General features: G+C 39.7%; 1 protein-coding gene across 18 annotated transcripts in view; it reads right to left on the bottom strand.

Moving 5' to 3' along the window:
* The window catches only part of DLG2 (discs large MAGUK scaffold protein 2), a 2,338,778-nt gene that overhangs the window by 26,510 nt on the left and 2,286,033 nt on the right, over window positions 1-26,235 (bottom strand). For 9 of the 18 annotated variants that reach the window (XM_040255566.1, XM_040255563.1, XM_040255564.1 and 6 more), the window contains one exon: window positions 7,315-7,414. In XM_040255566.1, coding sequence (XP_040111500.1) covers window positions 7,315-7,414 — 100 coding nt within the window. Of the gene's footprint in view, window positions 1-3,202; window positions 3,245-6,440; window positions 6,487-7,314; window positions 7,415-26,235 lie in introns of all 18 variants that reach the window. The other 9 variants (XM_040255568.1, XM_040255565.1, XM_040255579.1 and 6 more) reach the window with 2 other exon arrangements.

The following is a 26,235-nucleotide window of genomic DNA, read 5'->3' as shown; positions in this document are numbered from 1 at the left end:
CATTTTGCATAATTAGACAATGTACATTGTTAAACTGCATTGTAGCTAGTGCTCAGTATAGCTGGACTTTGGAAAAAATATGCTATAATTCTTGAGATGGTGCATCAAAGGTCTGAGCTATTTATTAGAAATTGAGGTTGGTGTAAATTCATGTGCATGTATATGTATCTCAGAAAATATTTGAGGCTTTCGAGTAAGGTTGGCACAATCTGTAACTCTAGAATGTAACACCCAGGCCTGGGCCCGTCTTTCTGTGTGTGGGTGTTGTTTCAGTCGTGCCTGACTCTGTGACCCTATGGACTGCAGCCCACCAGGCTCCTCTGTCCATGGGGATTCTCCAGGCAAGAATACTGGAGTGGGTTGCCACGCGCTCCTTCAGGGGATCTTCCTGACCCAGGGATGGAACCCCCGTCTCTTATGTCTCCTACCTCTAGCACCACCTGGGAAGCCTGCCAGTCTTTCTAACCACTGACTATTTTTTTTAGCCATGTTGTCCTGAGCAGACACGGAATGGTTCTAAGAGTTAAAAAAAAAAATCTGAAAATGAGTGAAAAGAGGTATTATTTTGTCTGCACTGCTTTTCATAAAATATAAAAGTCATAATTATGGCAAAAGCCAGGAATTCAATAGAAAAATCCAGCCTGGTTTGATTTTGAAACTGTACTTCCTGGAAAAACTGTGTCTGTCCCAAGCCTTTGTGTCTTTGGTCATGCCAATGCCTTTCCTGGTGAGTTTCTTCCTCAATTTTACTGAGCTGGCAAGTGCCTCATCTTTGCAAAGCTCAGCTCAAAGGCCCCTCCTCTTTGAAATTATCTCTGAAGCCCCACTATTCTCGGGCCAGACTTTTATGCTAGAAACAGCCACACACTATGCTTTCTTAATGTATTGATTGCTCTCCCTCTTTACCTGTGCGGAGTTCCAATGTTCACTGAGACTTACACTGAGTCTTAAGGTGCCTATGAGAGAGCGTGACATAGAGTGGATGCTGAATGAACTAAGAAATAGTCCTCTGTAATTCCTCATATTTCTATCCTGGAAAAAGAAATATCCATTTTTTTCTCCTCTAAGCTATGACAAGTCTCTTCTTACCTTTTTTCATTTGTAAAGAAAGCAATCTGAATGGCTAGCTTTCTGTACCCTCAGAGGAGATTCAAGTTAATACAGACTATTAGACTCCACATTTTCTCTAGTAATAGTACAGTTCCAACTCTTCTCTCTTCTCATAGATAATTTAAGCTGTTTGCAAGTTTTTCCTTTATTCACTCAATAAACCTTTATGTGCATCTACTATTTGAGAGTGAAAAGAATTATTGATGTCAACTTAGAGTACTGCAGTCAAAAACTTGTCAAACAGCTGAAAGCCTTGGTGCAATTTTTATAACAGTGATTCTGGAAAGAACATGCTCAGCTCTAAAGAGGAAGACCTCTGAAATATTCTAAACACAGATTTCTGAAGGAAAAGGTAGTCTTTTATGGAAAGTATACGTTCCATAAAATGGATTGCAAGAACAAAATTTGATGTTTTCCATTTCTCTGTTTCTACAGGATGGAAGCACAACACTTAAAAACTGAAAACTGAACATCCAAGAAATTAGGGCCAAGGGTCTCCATGAAACCCAACAAATAAGTTATATTTTCCTAATACTGAATTGCCGATAACTCAGGCACAGGAAAGACAATCTTTGGTCACTTCTTAACTAGCTAGGTTTCTTTGTTTTAGAACCAAATGAAGACATGGGAGAGGCAAATATTTTCTCAATTTGGGATAATCATAAAAGTATAAGAGTAGGAAGACTGTGAAGACATTAAAGATCGTGTTAAAAACAAGAAAGCTTTAATTCCTTTCATCAATAGGACTTATCATTCTATTGAGGAAGAAAATGAGGGGGTTCTAATATTTGGTTGATCAAAGGTATCTCATTACAACTTTTCCTCATTTCACTCTGTGGCATGTTTCGTCTGCCTCCTCTGGCCCTACTCCCTCCACCTGTCATCTTTCCTCTTTTGCACCCGTTCCCCCTTTATTTCCCCACCAATTTGATTATCTAGAGCCTTTCTCAAGTCCAAATGGAACTTGTCACACTTCAAGAACACTATTTGGCACTCCACCTCAAAAAGGGGCATGGTTTTATAAATTACCATGCTGTAGTGGAAAAAACAAAGATAAAAGTTATTCTGTTCTTCTATGCTTGTCTTCAATTAATACAAGCAAAAAGACCAAAACAAAACAAAACAAAAAAACCCCAACCCCAACCCAAAAACCTCCAACTGATTTCTGTCTTGGTAGCTGAGGGTCATAAGTATCGGGCCTGCAATTTCTAATATCAGTAGTTGCTTTTTGAGTAACCCATTTCACTGAGTACAAAATAAATATTGAAATTGCAAGGATAAGAGTAATAAACATACTTATTTTAGTCACCAAAAACCTGTACGTGGTAAGAAACCACCAGAACAGAAAAAAGGATGTGATTGGCATTTGGTGAATATTCTTTTATCACTCAGCAAATGGCTTGAGGTGACCAAACAAAAATCAGAAATAATTTTTAAACAGTTACCTACCTTTTCAGTTAAGTTTTCTGATCCAAAATTTGTTCACTTTTAAAGAAAATGAGAGTTCCTTCAACATTAGAGGATGAAACTTTTTCATCTCTTCCCAACCATCAAAATTTAAAGTTAGATATAACATAGTATCTATCTCAAAATATTAATCAAGGAGAGAAGAGATATACAAGGTTCATACTCATTTAAAAGGAACACTGTAATTTATCAGGCTTTCTCTTGCAAAGGGGAGCCAGGCACAGAAAGGAAAGGCAAAATGAAAAGAAAAATAAAACCATGATGACTTTTCAACCTTTCTGCAGGGTGTATAAATTATTTTGGAGGACAGAATGTCAAAATCCAAAAAAAAATTTTTTTCCCCACCTTCTCTAGGAGAATTGCATCACCAGGCCACAGTCAACTAAGGCTGGAATAATTTATTAGCAATTCCACAACCCCTTGTACAAATGACACTAGTTCACCCATGGCCCTCGTGTCTTTTGTATCTTTCCACATCAAATGATGATTTCATTTCAAGCCATTTGCTTTGGATGAGGATGATAAAGGGCAGCAATTGAAAAACAACAGCAAAAATCTGAAATGAATACCACAGGCAAGGGGGCAGTTGCAAAGAAAAGAATCACAAACCAAAGCAATAACTTACGGTAGCTACTTTCGCTATCGCTGGCATTAGAAGAAACATGTTCTGCAAGAACAGCACAGCAAATTAAAGAGATACCAAGCATTGGAGAGCAGCCAGAACTTAAAGAAATACCATGCAAGGCTACTAGAAATGTGAGCGAAAGGCAAGTAAGGCTGCAGAGGAGACGCATTAAGAAAATTCAGATAAGATGAAGATGAAAACTTTATTTTCTGGGGAGCTACTGCTTGATTGCTGTATCTTATTTTTATTAGCAAATAGGAAAGCATGTTTAATTATAAAAAATGCATACTGTCCATCTAAGCACTTCTCTTTTTATAAATACTTTGACCCATTCGTGTAGCTTTGATTTTCCAGATTCTTGTTACAAAGGTCAATGTGTCTGAACTGGATGTTCCTGATTATAATTTCAGGAGCTTCTGGTGGGTTAAGGACTGGTTTCTTACAGGCTTTTTGTTGCTTTATTTTGCTACTAGGCATTTTGCAGGAATATTGCATTTCAAATTGCCAGTTGATCCTGCCCTGGAATCCCTTTCATTTTATTTCTATTTAAATATTTCCTAAACTAATTCACAAGATGAAAGGGATTGTTGAAGAACTTTCCTGCTTCATTGAGTATGTAGGAAACCTTGGAGGAAGAAATGAGTCACTGAAAAGTGTTTTATGAATCAGTTCAATATTTCCTTGTTTTTAAGATTCTTGCTTGGATAGCTCTTAGGTTCAGGTTATGGAGGAATTCGAATAGGAAGAAGATAAATGGTCTAATACCAAGCACAGGTTCTGGCACAAAGCATGTTTTTAACTCTGGTTGAACGACTGTACAAGTATACAGTGATATTTCAAAATTTTTTTCCACAAAAACACAGTTTAACTTGCATAACAGGGGGATGTACTGATTATGTGCCAGATTTAGGGCTTTTATTTCCAAAATAATTTATCTGTACTATTTATTAAGTTATAGAAGATAAATCCATCAATTTATCAACTTCTTTGTATATCAGGCTAACTGAATGAAGAATACGTGACTATTTGATCTGTGAAGATCATTAGCGATAACTTCAGCTTTTTAAAAAGGGACAACTGTTGCAAAATCTTTAGAAAAAAGGAAAAGAATATATAACGTTATTCTCTAACAGTTAAAAAAAAGTGCTTTGAAATGTATTTGCTATTATTGATTCTTGCCAGTTGGATGGATTTTCATTTTTTAGCATCATTAAGGTATACTTGACAAATAAAACTGTCATATATTTTAAAGTATACTATGTGATGATGTGAGACACACGTGGATTGTGAAAGGACTTCTACAATTGAGTTAGTTAACGCATCCTGGATGGACAGATTTTAGAGTATGAAACTAATGAAAATTAAAGCATGGTTTAAGTTTACTGGAATCATTTCTTTTTGTGTGGGTGTTTGATGAGAACTGCATTATTAATTTAGGTACACATGTTGTAAGTGCAAAGGGGCACTAGGAAAGTAAGTGTGATGAATCAGTGCAAATCTGTCTTGCTACTGAAAAGTCAAAGCACATACCCAAACATGGCTTATCTTCATGAGCGTGATTATCTCAAGCACCTTCATTTGAAGATGAAGTGTTTTTTTTTTGTTTTTGATTTTCACTTTTAAAATAATTCAGAATGAAGCTACACTAGAAAAATTTAGAACCATATGGCTGTTTATTTAAAAACCAATCTCTCTTAATGTTAAGATATTGTTTAACAGAATTTTTCTATTTTGCAGGTGAAAAGAAGTTAAAAATATGTTCCAGCTAAAGTCTAAATTAGGGCCACCAGTAGTGTTACCTGGCAGATAACTTTACCTAGTGTAATATATTCAATTTTGGAGAGTAAATAAACCTTCAGATTTAAAAGGGCATCACTCTGGATTTAAAAAGGCATCACATACTTTCAACTCTCCAATAGCAAGAGATGTTCATTTATTAACAATATATTAAAATGCTACCCAACCCCACTGAAAATTTAGAAATTCTCCCTGGTGGTACTTGATGCTAACTGGATAATGTTGAAATCAACACTTGAATTTCAGCCACCAATTCAAGAAAAATTTCAAGACATATTCTGTATAGAGACTCAAAGATAAAGTTTTCATCTTTAAGGAGATCAGCAGTTATTCTTGATCAGATTTTATTTTCTAAATATACATATCTTTAAAAAAATCCAAATTAACAATTTGAAGGATGAAGGGTATCATTACGCAGGGTTATATAACCAGCTCTTGAAAACAAAGTTCAGCTCAATGTTATTTTGTTTCTTAGCAATGAAATGAACAGCTTCTAAAAATATTGCCCATAGCTGTTAAATTAAAACGAAACAAACAAAAATGAACATGTGATGCAGCTGTGAAAGACACAAAATGGTTCTTATTTCATTGGTGCCTACACAATGGGGTTAGTGTCAAAGACAGAAAAATCATAGTATATTAAAACACAGAATTATTATTTTTATTAGTGCAATGAGACACAGAATAAAGGTATTAATAACTAGAAAAAATTTAGTTCAATATACTTTACTTTCCACTCTAAGCTATAAAATGAAGATCTGGTTATGCAATGCAGTAATAAATCACCAATAGAAAAACATATTAATATATATCTAAAACTTTATCATACAAACGTTTCAAGCAGGATCACTGCAAGTCAGAAAAAAAAATCAGTCAAAGTTAATAGCAAGGAATTATTCATGGAAGATCAAATAGCTTAATATTTACTTTTTGAGAATGCATGTTCCTTTTGACTATAAAGTAGCTCCTTTACTAATAGCAAAGTATAACCCAATTATGGAATTTGGCAAGGTCATTAAATATGTCTATGTGAAAAGCCAGAAGAGAGAACATAAAATACATTTCCGCTTTCCTGTTCCAGAGCATTGAACTCGCCCTTTCTTTCAACATGGCTTCTTGCTCCCTGGGGGGTACTAGGCGACAGAGCAAGGATGCCACGGCTGGCATCGGGACCATGTTGGTCACATCGCACGGCCAGAAAGGGAAGGTGTGAACTGCAACGGAAGTTACAGTGCCTGGGACACTTTGTTTTTAAATGCTGACATGCAGAACAAAACAGTTGAAAATTACTTGGTAGGAGCATTCACAGCTAGGTAACAAATAAAACTCGTATCTTGTGCATGCTAGGAGTGAAAAGGCCCTCAAGAAAAGGAACAAAAGCCAAACTCAAAAGGAAAGAAAAAGAAAAGAAAAGTTACAGTGACCATTCCTGGGAACTTACTCAGAGTCTTTGTTCCATAACCGTCGTCACCTAATCCGGGGATGTCCTGCATGGAAGTCCCCAGAGAGAGCAATGAGAGAGGGAGAACAGCCACGGAAGAGGAAGGAAGAAGTCAGTGGAGTTGAAACGGATACTACCATGACAGACCGTGTTGCCGGAGCAATCTGGATCCCTCGCTCTCTTCTTAGGAAACAAATTTCACCCCAAACTCCCTGGGCTGCGACTTGAGGATTCGCATTGCAACTCGAAAGGTTTAAGCAGAGGTTGTCATGAAAAAGATAAAGAGTCAACAAGAGCCGTTTTTACCCACTGTCAATACTGCCACAGCAACGTACCGCTGAGACCAACAGTCCACTCCAAGTTTCAGAGCCAGTTTTTAGACTGAGCATAAGAATAAGCTCAGTTATCCCAAGATAAGCTCACTGTGAGGGAAAGAGTGAACGTATGCTAGTAACCGATAGAGGGGAATTTGATCACTCCCAGTTAGCGAGCACTCCAAAACAATACATGTGGCAATGGAATCTAAGGTTTCTGTCCAGAAAAGAAGTTGTCAAGCCCTTGGAGAGTTGCATGATAGAAAAGGTGAACCAGACACAGTCTTGGTCACAGATAAAAAAATGCTGTTTGGAAGCAAAGTCCCCCGCTTCCTCAGGTCCCTTTCCAATGCATTCTGTCGAAAAAAGAGCTCCGTCCAGGGAAGGATCCAGACTGCAGGCAGACACTGGTCACAGTAGTAAGCCCTGACCTGCCTGCCTGCCGTGTTCGTTTGCCTAGGCGTGTGGCGTGGGGCAGCCTACATCATGCGTGTTGCCCGTGAAGGATTTTTTTTTTTCTCTTGTGTTGCAGGTGACATTCTCTTCGAGAATCTACTTACGTTCAGGATCACTGGTTTCCTGCTCACTCTGCTCCTTGTTCTTGTAGAATGGGAATTTTCGTGAAAAGATGAAGCTCTTTTTACGCTTGTCATTGAATGACTGTGAAGGAGAAAAGGCATGGGGCAAAAACAGGGGACGTCTAATTGTTGTCACACTCATGCTGACAAAACAACTAGTCTGTAAAAGCAGAGAGAGCTGTCGTGACGCAAGTGGATAGTCTAAAGGGGCATGGGAGGGTCCCTGCAAGCAGATTTTAGTTTCCAGGAGTGTAAATTTCGAATAATGACACTTTGGAAAAAATCATCTCCTAATTAAATAAAAGACTGGTTGCAGGTAAATGATGATGGAGGAGACGAGTATTAAATTGGAAGTAGAAGACCCGGAGTCTCTGTCCAGCTCTGTAACTTGCTAGTTCAACTGCTTAGACAGGCAAGTGAATCTCTCTGAACCTCAGCGTCTTCTTCATCTGCATCGTGAGGATCCAAGAGCAGCTCTCAGGCTGTGAGACTCATATAAGGCAGTGTAAACACAAAGCGCTACACAGATGTCATCCTGATCATCATCATCATCAGGTAGGAAGGACTCTAGTAGAAACACTGGACACACCAGTGTCTACATATCTTTTTCAATGACATAAATTTGAGTTACTTCAGCTTGAATCTAATTAAAACCTCAGAGATGTGTGTGGATTTATGATATACGATAATTATAGTTCTCACAGATAGATGATAGTTATAGTATTATATTTTCAATCAAAAGAGATTTTAAAGATAATTAAGCTTCAAGCCCTCCTCCGTAGGCAGGGGGCCAGAGGCACAGAGAGGCTGAGTCGGTTGCCAATAACACAGAGCTCGTTGGTGACAGTCAAGACACCATTAACCAAAACCTATTACAATTGCTGCTAATGAGGTGGTAACCTGATATTCATTCAAGGAAGGGAGATATAATGGCCACTTATCTATATTCTGATATGATAAAAAATAATGGAAGAACTGTCCTTAAAAATGAAAACCACTTATCTTAAATGAGGTGGAATTTAAAGCAATACAGATAGACATAACAGAATACACATATCAGAACTTGTTTTTTTCAAGTGAATATCAGATGCGTGCCTGAAAAGACTCCTTAAGAAAATTTCATTTATTCCCATTGTTACTCTTATGGAAATGCTTTCTGGGGTTCTTCTTTGGGAAACATGTTCTCAGTCATTTCACAGGCTAGAAGCCATGTACATCTTGGTAATTTGATATTCACATATCATTTAAAAATATGTTTGCCAGCTTGTTTGACCAATTTGGCTCTGAGCGTCTCTCTCTCTCTCCAAGAAACAAGATTTGTAACTACATAGGTATTAATGTGCCAAAGACTGAAGGTAATTTGACAAGGGGTATCTAACACAATTTTAGCTATGGCAGCTGGCAGGAATAAATGCAGAGCCAGCAGGGTGACTACTTGGAGAGAACAGTACTTTTCAGCCCATTGGCTGGAACAGTTATTTGCTCTTATGAATTAGATGCTTGACAAAATGTTGTAAATAACTTATTTTCTTTGTATATCCATGTACTCCTATATCAAATATCCATTTTGATAGTTATGTTCATTTAGAAAATATTAAAGCACTAAAATGTTGGTGCTGTCATTCAGTAACTCATTATGTTTTTAGTTATTAGGAAATTTCACCAAAGTCAGTTGAACTTAATTTTATGTACTATTAAGAAGCCTTTAAGGAAACCAATAAATCAAATATCTAATAAATTCTGAAATTAGGGGACACATTTTATACTTCATATTCAAGAACTAGAAAAACATTCTCATGGAAAAAAAAAGTATCACTTCAGAATTTATTAGTCTACTGACAGCACTTCTGTTCGAAATAGTTTTATCATAATTTGTAATTGAGGGATTGGTGTCCAAAGACAAGGCTGAGAACGCCCCCCAAATTTTCCCAGTTAAAAAATGGTAAGTTCTTAAAGGAACATTAAATATTCTTGCATCACTCCAGTTTCATGCCACTTTTACATTTCAAGCATTATTTACACTTCAGTAACTGAAAATAAAAGAAAAAGTATCATGTAAGAATTAATGACGTGATATTGCAAGATATGTTAGACATTTAACTTCAACATTACGGATGACTTGTCATGCAAAAAAAATACACACACACACACACACATTTTCATGCAAATACAAAACAATGCCAAGAGGAGTAAAGCCTGGGGTTAAAATGTAGACATAAACGGACAATGTGGAGGCCTTTGAGGGCCACAGGGTGCTGCATGCAAACCACATTGTTCAAATGGTCTCACAGGGTCAAAGGAAAATGAACATGTGTTGTTTGTGATTCATTCTTTTATATTTTCAAGGCAAGGACTGTAATGTGTTAACATTTCCGGAGTATGAAAATGTTGTGTATCATGAGTCATCTGATTGGGACATCATAATATTTAGCACCACACTTTTCAAAAGAACAGAAAATGCACAATAATTACTCAAAAATAAAATTATCTAACATATCAGTCTATTACCCAAAGCCATTTCATACTGGAGTTAAACAAAGGGTAACAGAATCATTTATTGGTGGTCACATTGCCTTAACTTATGGACACAGAACCAAATCAACTTCAGTTCACACACACAGATTTAAGTCATATATTAAAGATCTTAGTTAGACATTTCAACCAGAAGAGATTATATGTAGTTTATAATGCTCTAATCTATTCTTTATTTTATTGGACATGTATAATATTTACCATTATATAAGCTTTTTTTCATTGTTGTTAATTTTTTCTTTTAATTTAGAAATGGAAAATCTGTTACACGAATGTTAGGTGAGAATAATAAATTAACACTTTTACTATTCATGGAACACATCGTTCTAAAGCAACTGAAGGCTAATATATAGCTTTATTAATCATACTTGATCAATGGTGTTTTTCCCTAAGTTACAGTATCTTAAATTCCAATCCATTGTTTTCACGTCAGAAAGCTTCTGAGTAGAGATTTTGAAAATATCAATCACATGTGGCAAGTGAAAAGTTGGTATACCCAAGCATTCCATTGTAGAATTTAACCTAGATTACTGAGTTCTTATGAACAAAAGTGGTAAAAAGACAACAACTAAATCTGCTGAGCAGTTATTATGTGCTATGCTTGGTTCTAACATTTGCTGAGCACTTATTATGTGTGTCTAAAGGCTCTGCATACGCGAATCTCCACACTAACTTGATGAGGTTGGTACCATCATTGTTCTCATACCACAGATGAGGAAACTAAAGTTTACAAATCTCCTGTTATTTGCCCAGAGACATAGAGTTGGTTAGCAGTGAAATTAGGATTTGTATTTACAAATATTCCTGGTTGCAAAAATTGCTGTTCTCAGAGCAAGAAAAGGTTCAGCAACTCAGGGCTGTTTCAAGTTTATTTTTAAAATCATTGGCATCTGACTCAAATGATACTGTAATCTGTCTTCTTCCCATGGCTTCACTGCTTGACAATTATTTACTTAAACCATCAGATGCTACTGACTGTAACATTTTTGTGGGATACCCTGCTACAATTTTTTGAGACCCTTTCATGTTTTTTAGGGCTCCATTCTATTGTTCTTGTTCTTATGGTAATGTAAAAAAATAAAGAAAAGGATTTTGAAAAGATTATGAATAACATTTAAAAAGAAATTGCCCAAGACAAGCAAATCTATAAACAAAGTAAATAGTGGTTGGTTGGGGCTGAGGGAAGCTAGGGGGTGCAGAGAATGGGAAGTGACAAATAATGGGTATAGTGTTGGTTCTAGGAGAGATGAAAATGTTCTAAAATTAGGTGGTAGTGATAGTTGCATAACCCTATGAATATACTAAAATACACTGCACTGGACACTTAAGTTTGTAAATCACATACCATGTGGATTATATCTCAATAAGGTCTTAAAATAAAAGAACCCCCTTCCTAATCCCCACACTACGGGATGAGAGGATAGCCCGATTTCAATTCTACTTGGTGTAAATGTTTTTTATTGTTAATTGAATGAGAGGAAACTTCTCTCCCCAATCCTTTTAATCAATCAGATACAGGTACCTTATTTATCTGATTCTGTTGTGTCTCTGTTAAATGAATACCTTTCATGTTGTGACAGACATCAGAACACTCCTAGGGGACAGCAAACTATCACTGTCACTCAGAAGTCTCTACGCTGTTAGGTCAAATGGCACACAACTGCCCAGCCTGACCTCAGAATGTAATGGCATTGGTGAACTGGTTTAAGACAAAATACACACTTCATGAAGAAAGGAAACAAAACAAAAATTCAAATTGCTCCTTCTCCCATTCAAACTTGACATTCTTAAAAACACGTGAGTGAACACTGAGTTTTCATGCAGAAAACTTTAAAATAAGGGGCATTTTAAGGTTTTTCTTTTTCCTGTACTAATTTTTCAAGCTTCAAATGTTTCATAGCTCTAAAATGTCACCTTCATGACATAAATTTTCTCTGGGTGGATTCAGATTTAAGTGTGTACTGAGCTCAGATACGCCTTTCTTTGTGACTTCTTTATCTTATAAAGGCTTCTTTCTTCTTAGTTCATTCTTGTCTCTCCTCTAAAATAATTGTGTTCCCTTTGGAAAGTTGTTATTGTAAGTTTCAGTGACCGCTTTTTATTATATACATCATGTTTTTATACAGAAAAAAGAGAAGTTTCAAACAAGAGAGGTCCAAGAGGTTAATAATGAGACAATGAGGTCGTTAAAGAAAAGACAAGAGTGGGCCTGAGATATGTCTGTTTCCAGAAATGTGTTTAAATGGATGTATGTATACATAACTGTGTCTATAACAGTGTCCCAGTGTTCTGCTTGCCAGTCTAATGATTTGATGGATCTAGGCGCTGAGTGTCAGTAGCTGGTAACATCACACACACACAAAGCCAATCGGATGATATGTGCCCCCTGATGGGAGAACAAAAATTCACTATGCAGTAGTTCTGTAAACCTCTACTCTCAAAAGAAAAGAAAACCTTCTTTGGCTAAAGGATCTGAGTCTAATCAAACCTCCAGATCTAACTACCAGCTTACAGAAAAAAAGAGAATAGAGAATTCTGCTAAATTATACAACAAAGAAAATGGCATCGTCGACTCAATGGACATGAGTTTGAGCAAATTCCGGGAGATACTGAAGGACAGGGAAGCCTGGTGTGCTGCAGTCCATGGGGCTGCAGAGTTATACATGACTTAGTGACTGAACAAGAAGAAGGATGTGAAGCAACTGAAACTCTCATCTAGATTGTTAGTGCAAATGCAAAATGGTATGTGTGCGTGCATGCTAAGTTGCTTCACTCATGTCCAACTCTTTGTGACCCTATGGACCATAGCCCACCAGTCCATGGGATTCTCCAGGCAAGAATACTGGAGTGAGTTTCCATGCCCTCCTCGAGGGGATCTCCCCGACCCTGGGATTGAACCCGTGTCTCTTACATCTCCTGCACTGGCAGGCAGGTTCTCTCACTAGCACCACCTGTTCAGTTCAGTTCAGTTCAGTTGCTCAAGCGTGTCCGACTCTTTGCGACCCCATGAATCACAGCACGCCAGGCCTCCCTGTCCATCCTGGGAAGCCCCCAAAATGGAACAGCCATTTTGAAAATAGTTTGGTAGTTTCTTGTCAAATTTATCATCTAGCTAACCTATGACCTAGAAATTCATCCTTAGATATTTATTCAAGAGAAAAACATGTCCACAAAAAGGTATGCATTAATATAAGAATGCTTGTAATTCTCCAAAGTGAAACTCTAATGTCCATCTGCAGATAAACTGATAAACCATGATATATTGATATACACAATATTTTGCTATTGCTACTCAGCAATGAAAAGCAATGAAGTACTAATAACAAGCAATAACATGGATGAATCTCAAAAGCACTATGCTGAGTGGTAGAAGGCAGACACAAAAAGAGTATGTATGTATGATTCTAAGTTCTAGAACAAGCAAAATCAATAGTGGCAAAAATCAAATTAGTGGTTGAAAAGTGAGAAACTATATTGTGATCATGATGAGAATGATGTGTGTGTGTGCTAACCCGGTCCAGTCGTGTCCGACTCTGTGACCCTATGGACTGTAGCCTGCCATGCTCCTCTGTCCATGGGATTCTTCAGGCAAGAACACTGGGGTGGGTTGTCATGCCCTGCTCCAGGGGATCTTCCTGATCCGGGGTTTGAAAATGCATCTCCTCTGACTTCTGCATTGCAGGCAGATTCTATACTGCTGAGCCACCTGGGAAGCCTGATTAGAACCATGGCACTTCCTCAAAATATTTCTAGCCTAGGCTACTATCCTAAATATATATATATAATGTATTTTTGTTTGCTAAGTTCTGTTTGACTCTTTGCAACCCCATGGACTGTATGTAGCCTGCCAGGCTCCTCTGTTTGGGGGATTTATCCAGGCAAGAATACTGGAGGGAGCTGCCAGTTCCTTCTCCAGGGAATCTTCCTGACTCTGGAGAGTCTCCTTCATTGGCAGGCGGATTCTTTATCACTGAGCCACCAGGGAAGCTCATACATAGGTATGGCTTTTGTTTTTGAAGTATAGTTGATTTATCTTCTATATCTTGACTTGGGTGCTGGTTATAGAAACCTTTTCCCCTTTGTCCATCTCACAGACACTGACACATCTTTAAGATCATGTGCTCAGATGTTCTATCCAAGCTTGTCACAGTGCATCTACTCATTTTTACATAGTTCTCTCCTACGACATTATGATCTCAGAGCATCACTTTCTGTATCACTTTCCTTTCTGTATCTAGGATCTAGAGCATGTAAGTACTCTATAAATATTCATCAAATGAATGCATGAACTAAAGTATGGAGGGGTGATTCCCGTTGGGAATATGGGAAGAAACTTTTGGCAAAAGAAGGAAGGGAAGGAATAAAAACCATCTGGAGAACAGGGGGTAGAAGTGATGAAAGAGTAAGAACCATAGCCAAATGAGTAACGTTTGGTTTTTTAATTGCATTTCTTGGCAGTTGTCTCTCAGAATTTGCTTTTCTCATGAATTTTATCTCATAATTCTAGGCTCACTGATCTAATTTAGTTGCTGTTTATTAGTAGTGATTAAAATGTGCTGGCTCAGCTATTTGCTTGCATGTATTTTTGTACAGTATCATATTTTCAGCTCAATGATTCATAACTGAAAAATGTAAAAGTTTAGAGATTTTAGTGACATTCATAACTTCAATAAAATTTACCATTTAATTTTTCTAACTTTTTCCTAAATTTTATTTCTTTACCTAACTAATAGGTTAACTTGTTAAAAAATACCTTTTTAACTAACAAATGGAGCACACCTCTTTTAGAGAAAATTTGAAAGGAATAGAGGGAGAAACTTACTTTTCATCCCATTCCAAGAAAAAAATCATCTTTAGTATTATTGTTTTCTGTTTTTGAAAAAGAATTCTGTTTAAATTTACTTGTATTATTTTGTTTATAGAATTTGAAATCCTGATTTGCTTTTATTTACCCTTATAACACACAGTAAGGTGTTATAGGAAAGTGCTTTAGAATTTAGCTATATGAGGAAAGTTACTTAATCTCTGTGCCTCAGTTGTGAATATTTAAATGTAACAATGTATAAAAGGCTATTATCATAATGATGCTTAGTAAAACTCAGTAAGTAGGAGCCAATTATTTTAATGGTGACAGAAACATTTTCCCATATCTTAGAGAGTATTTGGAAGCATTAGCTTTAATGAATGCTAAAAATGGAATTAACATCAAAATCTACAACAAGAAATTTAGAAAGTCCCCAAATATGTGGACATCAGAAAAAACAAAAACACTGTCCTAACTAACCAATGGGTCGAAGAAGAAATTTTAAGGAAACTAGAAAATAGTTTTAGATGAATGAGAAATAAAGTCACAGATACCAAAACTTATGACAGCTAAAGCAATACTTAGAGGAAAACCTACAGCTATATATAATATTAAAAAAGATTTTAAAACAGAAGTCCAGCCTTCCACCTTAAGACACTGGAAGAAGGAAGACCAAACTAAGCTAAAGCAAACATAAAAAGGCAATAATACAGATTAGAGCAGAAATGAATGAACTATAAAGAACAGAAAAACAACAGAGAGAAATTAACAAAATAAAAAATTCTTTGAAAAGATGAACAACATTGATAAATGTCAGACTGGCCAAGAAACAAAGAGAGAAGATTCATTACTAAAATTAGGAATAAAAGAGCTATCATTACTGACTCTATAGAAATCATAAGAAATACTATGATCAGCTGTATATCAATAAATTAGAAAATTTAGATGAAATGGACAGATTCCTAGAAAGACACAAATTACCAAAACTGACTCAAGAAGAAAAAGAACTCTGAATAGACTTATAACAGTCAGTCAGTTCAGTCGCTCAGTTGTGTCTGACTTTTTGCGACCCCATGGACTGCAGCACACCAGGCCTCCCTGTCCATCACCAACTTGCAGACCTTGCTCAAACTCATGTCCATTGAGTTGGTGATGCCATCCAACCATCTCATCCTCTGTCGTCCCCTTCTCCTCTTGCTTTCAATCTTTCCCAGCATCAGGGTCTTTTCCAATGAGTCAGTTATTAGCATCAGGTGGCCAAAATATTGGAGTTTCAGCTTCAGCATCAGTCCTGCCAATGAATATTCAGGACAGATTTCTTTTAGTGTGGACTGGCTGGATCTCTTTGCAGTCTAGGGGACTCCAAGGGACTCTCAAGAGTCTTCTCCAACACCACAGTTCAAAAGCATTAATTCTTCGGTGCTCAGCTTTCTTTATAGTCCAACTCTCACAACCATAAATGACTACTGGAATAATCATAGTTTTGACTAGACGGACCTTTGTTGGCAAGGTAATGTCTCTGCTTTTTAATATCCTGTCTAGGTTGGTCATAACTTTTCTTTTCTTCCAAGGAGTGTTTTTTAATTTCATGGCTGCAGTCACCATCTGCAATGATTTTGGAGCCCCCCAAAATAAACTCTGTCACTGTTTGTATTGTTTTCCCATCTATTTGCCATGAAGTGATGGGACCGGATGCCATGATCTTAGTTTTCTGAATGTTGAGTTTTAAGCCCACTTTTTCACTCTTCTCATTCACTTTCATCCAAAGGTTCTTTAGTTCTCGCTTTCTGCCATAAGGGTGATGTCATCTGCGTATCTGAGGTTATTGATATTTCTCCTGGCAATCTTGATTCCACCTTGTGCTTCACCCAGTCTGGCATTTCTCATGATGTACTCTGCATGTAAGTTAAATAAGCAGGGTGACGATATATAGCTTTGATGTACTCCTTTCCTGATCTGGAACCAATCTGTTGTTCCATGTCCAGTTCTAACTGTTGCTTCTTGATCTGCATACAGATTTCTCAGGAGGCAGGTCAGGTAGTCTGGTATTCTCATCTCTTTAAGAATTTTCCATAGTTTTTTGTGATTCACACAGTCAAAGGCTTTGGTGTAGTCAATAAAACAGAAGTAGATGTTTTTCTGGAACTCTCTTGCTTTTTTGATGATCCAACGGATGTCAAAGAGATTAAATTAGTAATTTGAAAAATTATGCACAAAGAAAAGCCCAGACATAGGTGATTTACTGTTGAATTTTACTAAACATTTAAAAAATAATAAATATCAAATTTTCACAGACTCTTCCAAAAGACAGAACTCATTCTATGTGGCCACCATTACCAGACATCAAAATTAGAAAATATATCACAGTAAGTGAAAACTATACAGTAATACATCTTATAAACATAGTAACAACTTAGTATTTTATCAAATGGATTTACCAGGGGCTTCCTTGGCTTCCCTGGTGGCTCAGATGGTAAAGAATCTGCCTGCAATGTGGGAGACCTGGGTTTGAACACTGAGTTGGGAAGATCCCCTGGAGAAGGAAATAGCAATCCACTCCAGCATTCTTTCCTGGAGAATTCCATGGACAGAGGAGCTTAGTGGGCTATAATAGTCCATGGGGTCACAAAGAGTCAGACAGGACTGAGTAACTGATACACTCTCTCCCTGGTGGCTCAGTGATAAAGAATCCACCTGCCAAGGTAGGGGACAAGGGGACGACCCCTGGTTGGGGAAGATCCCAGATGCCTCAGAGCAACTAAGCCCATGTGTCAACTACTGAGCCTGTGCTCTAGAGCTGGGAGCTGCAACTACTGATGCCCGAGCACCCCAGAGCATATGCTCCACAATAGGAGACGCCACAGCAATGAGAAGCTTTCGCAACGCAACGAAGAGCAGCCGCCACTCACTGTAACTGGAGAAAGCCTGTGCAGCAGTGAAGACCCAGCACAGCCAAAAATAAATAAATATTTTTTTAAAGAAAAAGGATTTACCACACTTGACTTAAACATTCCTATATCACTGGACACTTCTGTAGTTTTCTATTTATAAGTACTCTGTGTTGCAATGAAGATAACCTTTTTTGTATTTTAAATTATTTCCTTGGGATAGATTTCTAGAGGTTGAATTATTGAGCTAAAAATTATGAATAGTTAAAAATTTTTGACACATTGCCAAACTGCTTTCAGAATGATTTGTACTAATTGACATCTCCTCTAGCAATCATTTATTCTTAATTTATAATTGGTTCCAATGATGTGTCCTGTCAGCCTTTTCCCTCCCTTCTAACACCCCCTCCACACTCCTAATTACCCCATTGCAATATAAGGCTTCCATGAAAAACTTACATTAAGTCTGTTAGCAAAGGGCAAGATTTATTTAATTATGTGTAAAGTGAACATTTATACATCCAACAACTGGGAAATTAAGTCCTGGCTTTTTATTATCAAATTCTCTGCTTGAAGAGTAACATTTCTAAGAGAAATTATTTGTCATAAATTAAAATCTGAAGCTATGAGACAATAAAAATTATTATAAAAATGTACTATTCAGGGCATCATACCCAGAGACATACTGAAATAACTGGTCAAACTATTATTCCTGACGAGTTCGTGATACTCAGGAATACTACTACTCTAATCAAATGAAAAAGAAGACTTTAATCTATTATTGTAGATGTGTGTGTGCTAAGTCGCTTCAGTCGTGTCTGAGTCTTTGCGACCCTATGGATTGTAGCCTGCCAGGCTCCTCTGTCCATGGGATTTCTGAGGCAAGAATACTAGAGTGGGTTGCCAAGCCCTCCTCCAGGGGCTCTTCTTGACCTGGGGATCCAAGCTGCATCTCTTTTGTCTCCTGCATTGGCAGTCGGTTCTTTACCATTAGTGCTGCCTGGGAAGCCCCAGTATCCTCTCAATGGGGCCTCCAACCCCAGGCTGAAGACTATGCTGCTCCCCATCGCTTGCATTGCTTGCCGCACCCCATTACTTGCATTACTGCCTGAACCAGCCCTCTCACCACCCCAGCCCCTGGAAAAATTGTCTTCCACAAAAGCGGTCCTTGGTGCCAAAAAGGTTGGTGACCATCGCTCTATATGACCTGAAGATTCTTTCAAAGTGCTCCAAATTCTTTTTTATTTTTTTTGCGAGGCTGGGGTAGGGAGGTTATCATTCAGAATATAGAGCTCTGGTGCTAGGTTCAGTATGAATCTACCTGCTAAGATTCAAAATATTCCAGCAGGGATAAGGATACGACCTCAAAATGGAAGAATCAAAGTATCAGAGAATCAGACATCAGAGATGGTGCTGTTGTACTGAGATGTCTACTACAAGTGAGGTTCTTCCACAGTCTGTCCTGTCTTGCAAACTTAAAACTTTCTGTGATCACTGGGCCATAGCTACAGTTGGAAAAAATACAAATGGCTTTCTTCAAGTTCATGGTATTAGTAGCTGATGGAACCTTCACACTGCTGTCAGCTAGGAGGTTACTCATTCATTTATTTACTCACTTTGTTTATTAAAAAATTTCTAATTTTCATTATTTACTTTACTCATTAATAAATTTATTTACTGAATGGCTAGGTCCTTCTATGTGCCAAGCCCCTTGCTGAGTCCTTAGCAATTTGGTCTTCATTTAAATAGATATTGGGAGACCTCTCAGTTGGCACAGTGGTAAAGAATCTGCCTGCCAATGTAGGAGATGAGGGTTTGATCCCTCCATCTGGAAGAGCCCCTGGAGGAGGAAATGGCAACCCACTCCAGCATTACTGACTGCAAAAATCCCATGAACAAAGAGCCTGGCAGGCTACAGTCCATGGGGTCACAAAAAGTCAGACACAATTGGGCATACAGGCACAGTAACTAGATATTGATATTTGTGACTAGTGTGAGAGATGATAACATTCAGTAACACATTCTGACAATGTATCATTTTCTTGATCAATTTGTGCACCATTTGGTGTGGTAGACTCCATAGAAAATTGCCAAGCTATGTGATTCCAATTAGTTGCTTCATAATTCTAGAATAGTCCAGCATTTCGTCACAAAATACTAACAGCTTTTGCAACAACCCATAGGATCTGAAACCAAACCAAACCAAAACAAAACAAAAAAAACAACTAAAACTTTCATTCCCAACTTTATTCACTTTCAAGATAGTCTCATCAATGGGACACATTGGAATGATCTTTAAATTCTCATGTGTTAGAAAATTGGAGATCAGAATAGTTGAATGGATCAGATGTTGATCACACTGCTAATTTCTTGATTCTATGTTATTTTATTTCATTTCTGCCATTTCTTTCCTCTCTCCTTCCTTCCTTCCTTCCTACCCTTTGATTGCTACTTGCTATAACTCAACATTTGAAAGAAGATCATGGCATCTGGTCCCATCACTTCATGGCAAATAGAGAAGAAACAATGGAAACAGTGACAGACTTTATTTTTGGGGCTCCAAAATCACTGTGGATGGTGACTGCAGCCATGAAATTAAAAGATACTTGCTCCTTGGAAGAAAAGCTATGACAAACCTAGACAGTGTATTAAAAAGCAGAGACATTACTTTGCCTACAAAGGTCCATATAGTCAAAGCTATGGTTTTTCCAGTAGTTATGTATGGATGTGAGAGCTGGACAAAAAAAGTCTGAGCGCCAAAGAACTGATGCCTTTGAATTGTGGCACTGGAGAAGATTCATTAGAGTCCCGTGGATGGCAAGGAGATCAAACCAGTCAATCCTAGAGGAAATCAACCCATGAATATTCATTGGAAGGATTGACGCTGAAGCTGAAGCTCCAATAATAAGGCCAGTTGATGTGAAGCGCTGACTCACTGGAAGAGACCCTGATGCTGGGAAAGACTGAGGGCAGGAGGAGAAGAGGATGACAGAGGATGAGATGGCTGGATGGCATGAGTTTGAGCAAACTCCAACAGACTATGAAGGACAGGGAAGCCTGGCGTGCTGCAGTCCACGGGGTCACAAAGAGTCGGACAAGACTGAGCGACTGAACAACAACAACTCAAATGTTCTAGTCAAAGCCTGGAGGGCTGAGCCCACAAGATGCTGCTGTCAGCATGTAACTGGCCATAAGCAAGCACCAGCAGGAAAAGCTCTAGGAGTCACAGAGTGGGGGGCCCAACGGCTGACCCACGTTGTACAGGAAGAATGTCCTTCAGGAGCTGGGGAAGCCAGCACACGCCCTCCGGGAGCTGGGGGCCAGCCTGAGGGGCAGGAGGAGACCTGAGTTTCCGGTGTGACTGGCTGAGTCACCGCCCATCTCTGGGCCTGTTTCTCCATCTGTAGAACAAGGTGCTCAGACCAGCTCATTGCTGAGGTTTCTTTCACCTCCATCATTCACAGAATTTGAAACCTTGTTCAAGGTCAAGTTTAAAAAATTCCTTTTTCTTCTTTTTATTTTAGCATTCTCTAAATATATTGATAATTGAGGGGGAATTCTTCTATTCCTATGGGTTTTTTGTTGTTGTTGTTCTCTAAAATCTGGAGTTTGACAAAGTAGCTGGTAACATCCTCACCTGAAGGAAATCTTGTCTTAACTATCTTTAATGAACTTTACTTGAGCACCCACAAGGTTGTTAGGCTTATTCTCTCACTACTATATTCCTCTCCCTCCTCATCACCCTGATTCATCCAGCTTGGAATTTGAGTTCTCTAGCTGACTTACTGAGGTTAGTTTTACATTTCATCTTCAGCCTGACTCTGGAGGGATGAGGAGATAGTCTTAGAGTTTTCTTCTGCACTTCCCATAGAGTCCCAGAGCAACGTCTGGAGCAAAATCAGTAACAGAGACTTGCTATTGTAATGGCATTTTCTCTCTGACACTTGTTAAATGCATACACACAGGGGGAGGCACTTAGTGCTTTCCACGGGCTAAACATTTAAAGTGCTTTCCACATATCGTCCACTCCTGCTGAGTGGCTACACTTTACATATAAGGAAACTGAGGTAGAGAGCGGTTGGTCACTTGCTCAGCGTTTACACAGCTGTGAGTCATGAGCCAGGTTTCATACCCATTGAGCCCTTAACCACTATGCAACCCTGCTTATTGCACAGTGACTGCTCCCCAAGATTCCTAGTATGCATTATACCCTGCTTTCAGCTTACTGGCTCTTGAGCCATTTCTGAGAACTTCTGCAGGCAACTTACTTTCTGAGGAGTTTTACACTTTATTTCTGAAACATAATGTCTGTTTCTTTATTCTTTTCAAATGGTTCATGCAACGAGGTTTCTGTGATACGTCCTTTGGGGTCAATGATAGCACTGAATGTCTTCTGTTATTACAAAGTAATAGGCTTGCTTGCAGGGAGGACGCCGTTCCTCAATTTCATCTCCTCATTCCCAGGAATGCCAGTTCTTCTGCAACGTCCTGAAGGGCTCCTCTCCTTTTTGGTAATCCCCTCAGGCCAGTCTTCACTGGCTGATTCTACACACCTACCCTGAAGGTGATGTGATGTTATGAGGCCAGCAGAGAAGCTGTAAGCTGTTACCCTTACCTGTGTGAGAAGACTCTCACTCAAATCACTATATCAATTTATACCAACAGAAAGTAACAGCCCTTGTTTTTAATGCTGTCTAAGCACTTCTGAAGTTATTCATTTTTCAAGCACCTTTCCTGAGAGAAGGCTTTCCTAACTACTCCAGGTCTCTTTATCTTAGGCAGTTACATCCCCTTATTCCTGCACCAAATACAAGCTGGGCACATGTATATACCAGGTGCTGAGCTAGGAACTGGAGCTGCAATAAACGCTCAAGGACCTCACCATTCAGTGACACAGATTCATAACTTACAGTACAACGTGACAGTATGTGCAGGGTACCAAAGAGGCATCCGGAAGGCAGACTGGCTCTGCTGTGGAAGAGAGCAAGAAGTGACCTGTGAACTAGAACAGATCAGCACTCACCACGTGGAACAGAAAAGGTGGGGAGGTTACTCCTCCAGCAAAAGGAGTGAGGCAGAGTTCTGGACTGTCTTCCGGTAAGCTCAAGGTGTGCGCGCTCAGTCGTGTCTGACTCTCTGTGGCCCCATGGGCTGTAGCCCCCAGGCTCCTCTGTCCATGGGATTCTCCAGGTAAGAATACTGGAGTAGGTTGCCATGCCCTCCTCCAGGGGATCTTCCTGGCCCAGTGATGGAGCCTGGGTCTCCTGCACTGCAGGCGGATTCTTTTACCGCTGAGCTACCTGGGGAAGCCCCTAACTCAAGGTATGTCTTTCTCCAAACAAACTCACTGATAATAATAATAGCAACCAAAATTTATTGAGCTTTTCCTCTGTGCCTTTGTTAGTATACACCTTGTCAAACATTTTGTACTAATTATCTCACTGAATCCTCCCCACAATTTGATCACACACACACATACACACATTCTCATACCCCTCTGCCTGTATTCTTATACATATACAAATGGGAAAACTGAGGCTTAGAGAGGTGACATCATTTGCCTAGCTGGTAAGTGATAGAACTGGATTCAAATGTCACTACGAGTTTGTTTCCTGTTTGTACTTTTCCAGGGCTGGGGACACAGCGATTGCCCAAGCAGTGCTGGCTGAGGGAAGACTTGGTTGACAGCTAGTTGACCATGGCAGGGGGATCCACACTGTGTCCTATTGCACGTAGGAAGGGAGGGGCCAATGACTTCATTTCACAATCTGGTTTCTCTCACAATCTTGTTTATTGTTTGGAGGCATGAGATGCTACAGGGCGAGGTCAGCACAAGTAGAGACTCCTGGGTATTTGTGCAGTGAGGAATGTGAGTGCGGAAGAGGTAAGAGCCCAGTGCTGGTGTCAGATGGGCCCAGGCACACCCCGTCTCTGCTGGACACGTTTTGTTTTCAAGAGTCTTCCTTGCTAACACGTTTGATCCAACTCACTGGCTGGGTGACCTTGCAGCAAGCTGTTGAAACTTTCTAAGATTTATTTGGCTTCCCTGGTGGCTCAGTTGGTAAAGAATCTGCCTGCAATGCAGGAGATGCAGAAGACACGGGCTCGAGCCTTGGATCAAGAAGATCCCTCGGAGGAGGAAATGGCAACCCACTCCAGTATTGCCTGGAGAATCCCATGGACAGAGGAGCCTAGCGGGCCACAGTCCATGGGGTCACAAGAGTCAGACATGACTTAGTGACTAATCCACCATCGAGATTTATTTTCCTTATTTGTACCATGCCTCTTTCCCACCACCATCATTATCATCATCACCAATGGTAACACATGAGGCTCAGACAGGTAACTTGCTTTGCTTGTGGAGCTTACTGTCTAGTGGCAGACCATAGGCAAGTATTCAGGCTACCCTTGCTATGAAAACTCCGAGGAGAGACTCCTGGCTCCTGGTCCTCCTATCCAATGAGCTTAGGAAAGTCACTGTCCCTCTCTGAGGAGCAGCATCCTCTTCTGTCAGTCAGGGAGATAAATAAGATGATCTTGAAGGTCCTTTATGCTGTGATGATTTTTCCTCTTCTTCCTCCTGCCTGTTCCCTCCTTTTCTTCCCTCCTTCAATCAGGAGAAGTACTCAGCTTCATACCCTCTTGGATGATGACCAAGCTTCAGGAACTGATGGTTTGCTCTGTTTCTCATGATATGATGTCACCTCCAGACCCGGAGTGTGAGATCACGTGCAGCACTCCTGTGTCAGGAGTGATTGCGGGCACACCATCAGTAGAGTACAATAATAAAATCTTTGTGAAGCTGTGCCTGATCGAATAATTCTCACTTCATGCTTGAATGGAAGGAGGGGTAACTCATCAATGTAGGCAGATCCATTACAGTGGAGGCTGCAGGACACTCGGTCTGCAGCCCCACTTTTTAGCAGGGCAAGTCACAGGGAATCTGGCCCTGTGGTGGGAGAGTGGAAAGGTGGTCTGTGTCTTAGGAGTTTTTGTCTAGCCCTCACTGCACTTTCCATCCTCATACTTCCTTTATGGTGCAGTTCATATGCTATATGCTAGCAGATCATGTTTTCTGAAACGTGGAGCTAATCAGAGAAGCGGACTGTGGCTTTAAGGTGAGATATGAGTGGCCTAAGGGTTTCTCAATGGTTCATTATTTGAGGAGAGAAAAAAAATCGAACACTGCTTGCTAACCTTTGAATAGCAGCTGATAAAAGTACAGATTTTTTTCACTTGGCTAAGATTTGAATTCCTCTCAGGTTTTAGAGGGCAGAGATTAAAACCATGAAAACATATAAACACACCTCAAGGGAATAAAATACTTTCAAACCCCCAGCATTTCCTTTTAAGAATAATCTCTTCCCCTCTCCCTCCTTCCCCCTCCTTTGCTCTCTCTATTAAACACACACAGACCTCTTTCCTATTCATGTTCATGTCACAGCCCAGCAGGTTCATTGTTATTTCTGTACTAGACACCAGGGATCTCTGAGTGAATCTGTCACTATAATTGATTGTCACTTTAAGGCCAAATGGAATGTTTCTTGAGCTTGGGGAGGAATTTTTCCCTAAATATCCACCAGGAACTTTGCCATCTCCTTGATCCCTTCCTTGTGGATTTCTGTCATATTTTTCTCCATCCCTCCTGCGACTGTCCTGGTTCAAGTGGAGGCACCTTTGCACCTTGTCTGGAACACGGTTCATCGAACAGGCATGCTTCATTTGTAAGAAAATACACGTTCATCACTCAGCACAGTGCCTAGGAAACAGCATCTAATAAACAACATTATTAGTCTTTACTCATTCTCAACCCTCATTTCAGAGGCCGAAGAGTGCATATTCTAGTAGAAGATGCTACTTTCAACAGCAATATCCATTACTGAAGGCTTCAAAGGAGCGACATGCTAATGCCCCCACCACGGGCTGCTGCAGTGGTAAATGCAACTAGGCATATATGGGCTGGGGGCTTCCCAGGTGGCGCTAGTGGTAAAGAACCCATCTGCCAACGCAGGCGACGTAAGAGATGTGGGTTCGATCCCTGGGTCAAGAAGATGCCCTGGAGGAGGGCATGGCAACACACTGCAGTGTTCTTGCCTGGAGAGTTCCCATGGACAGAGGAGCCTGGCAGGCTACGGTCCATCGGGTCGTAGAGTCGGACATGACTGAAGTGACTTAGCACGCACGTACGCATATATAGCCATGGTGCTGCTGCTGCTAAGTCGCTTCAGTCGTGTCTGACTCTGTGCGACCCCACAGATGGCAGCTCACCAGGCTCCCCAGTCCCTGGGATTCTCCAGGCAAGAGTACTGGAGTGGGTTGCCGTTGTCTTCTCCAATAGCCATGGTGAGTGCTCAACAAATAATTATTTTTATACCACAAGCTCTTATTGTTTTTGCCAAACATTATATTCAAGGCTCCAATGACAAAAGTGCCTGGTGCAAACTAGGAAATGAACTCCTCACCCCCCACCTCCATCCCCACCCCCACCCCCAGGGAAGTGGAACTGCAAACACTCACTGTCTCAGGCTGGCTCCTGCTGAACCTTATGTGGGATGAGTTTCACCGCCCCCCCCCACCCCACCCCCACCCCTGATGTGTGTCCCTTCAGAAACAATGTGGCTGTAACCAATCCTGGGAACACAAAATAAGGAGCTCACAGTTCACACAAATCATTAGCAC

Source organism: Oryx dammah, unplaced genomic scaffold (assembly GCF_014754425.2).
Source record: "Oryx dammah isolate SB20612 unplaced genomic scaffold, SCBI_Odam_1.1 HiC_scaffold_15, whole genome shotgun sequence".
Taxonomy (NCBI): Eukaryota; Metazoa; Chordata; class Mammalia; order Artiodactyla; family Bovidae; genus Oryx; species Oryx dammah.
Note: the sequence above shows the minus strand (reverse complement) of the source record. Positions and strands in the feature narration are given on the sequence as shown.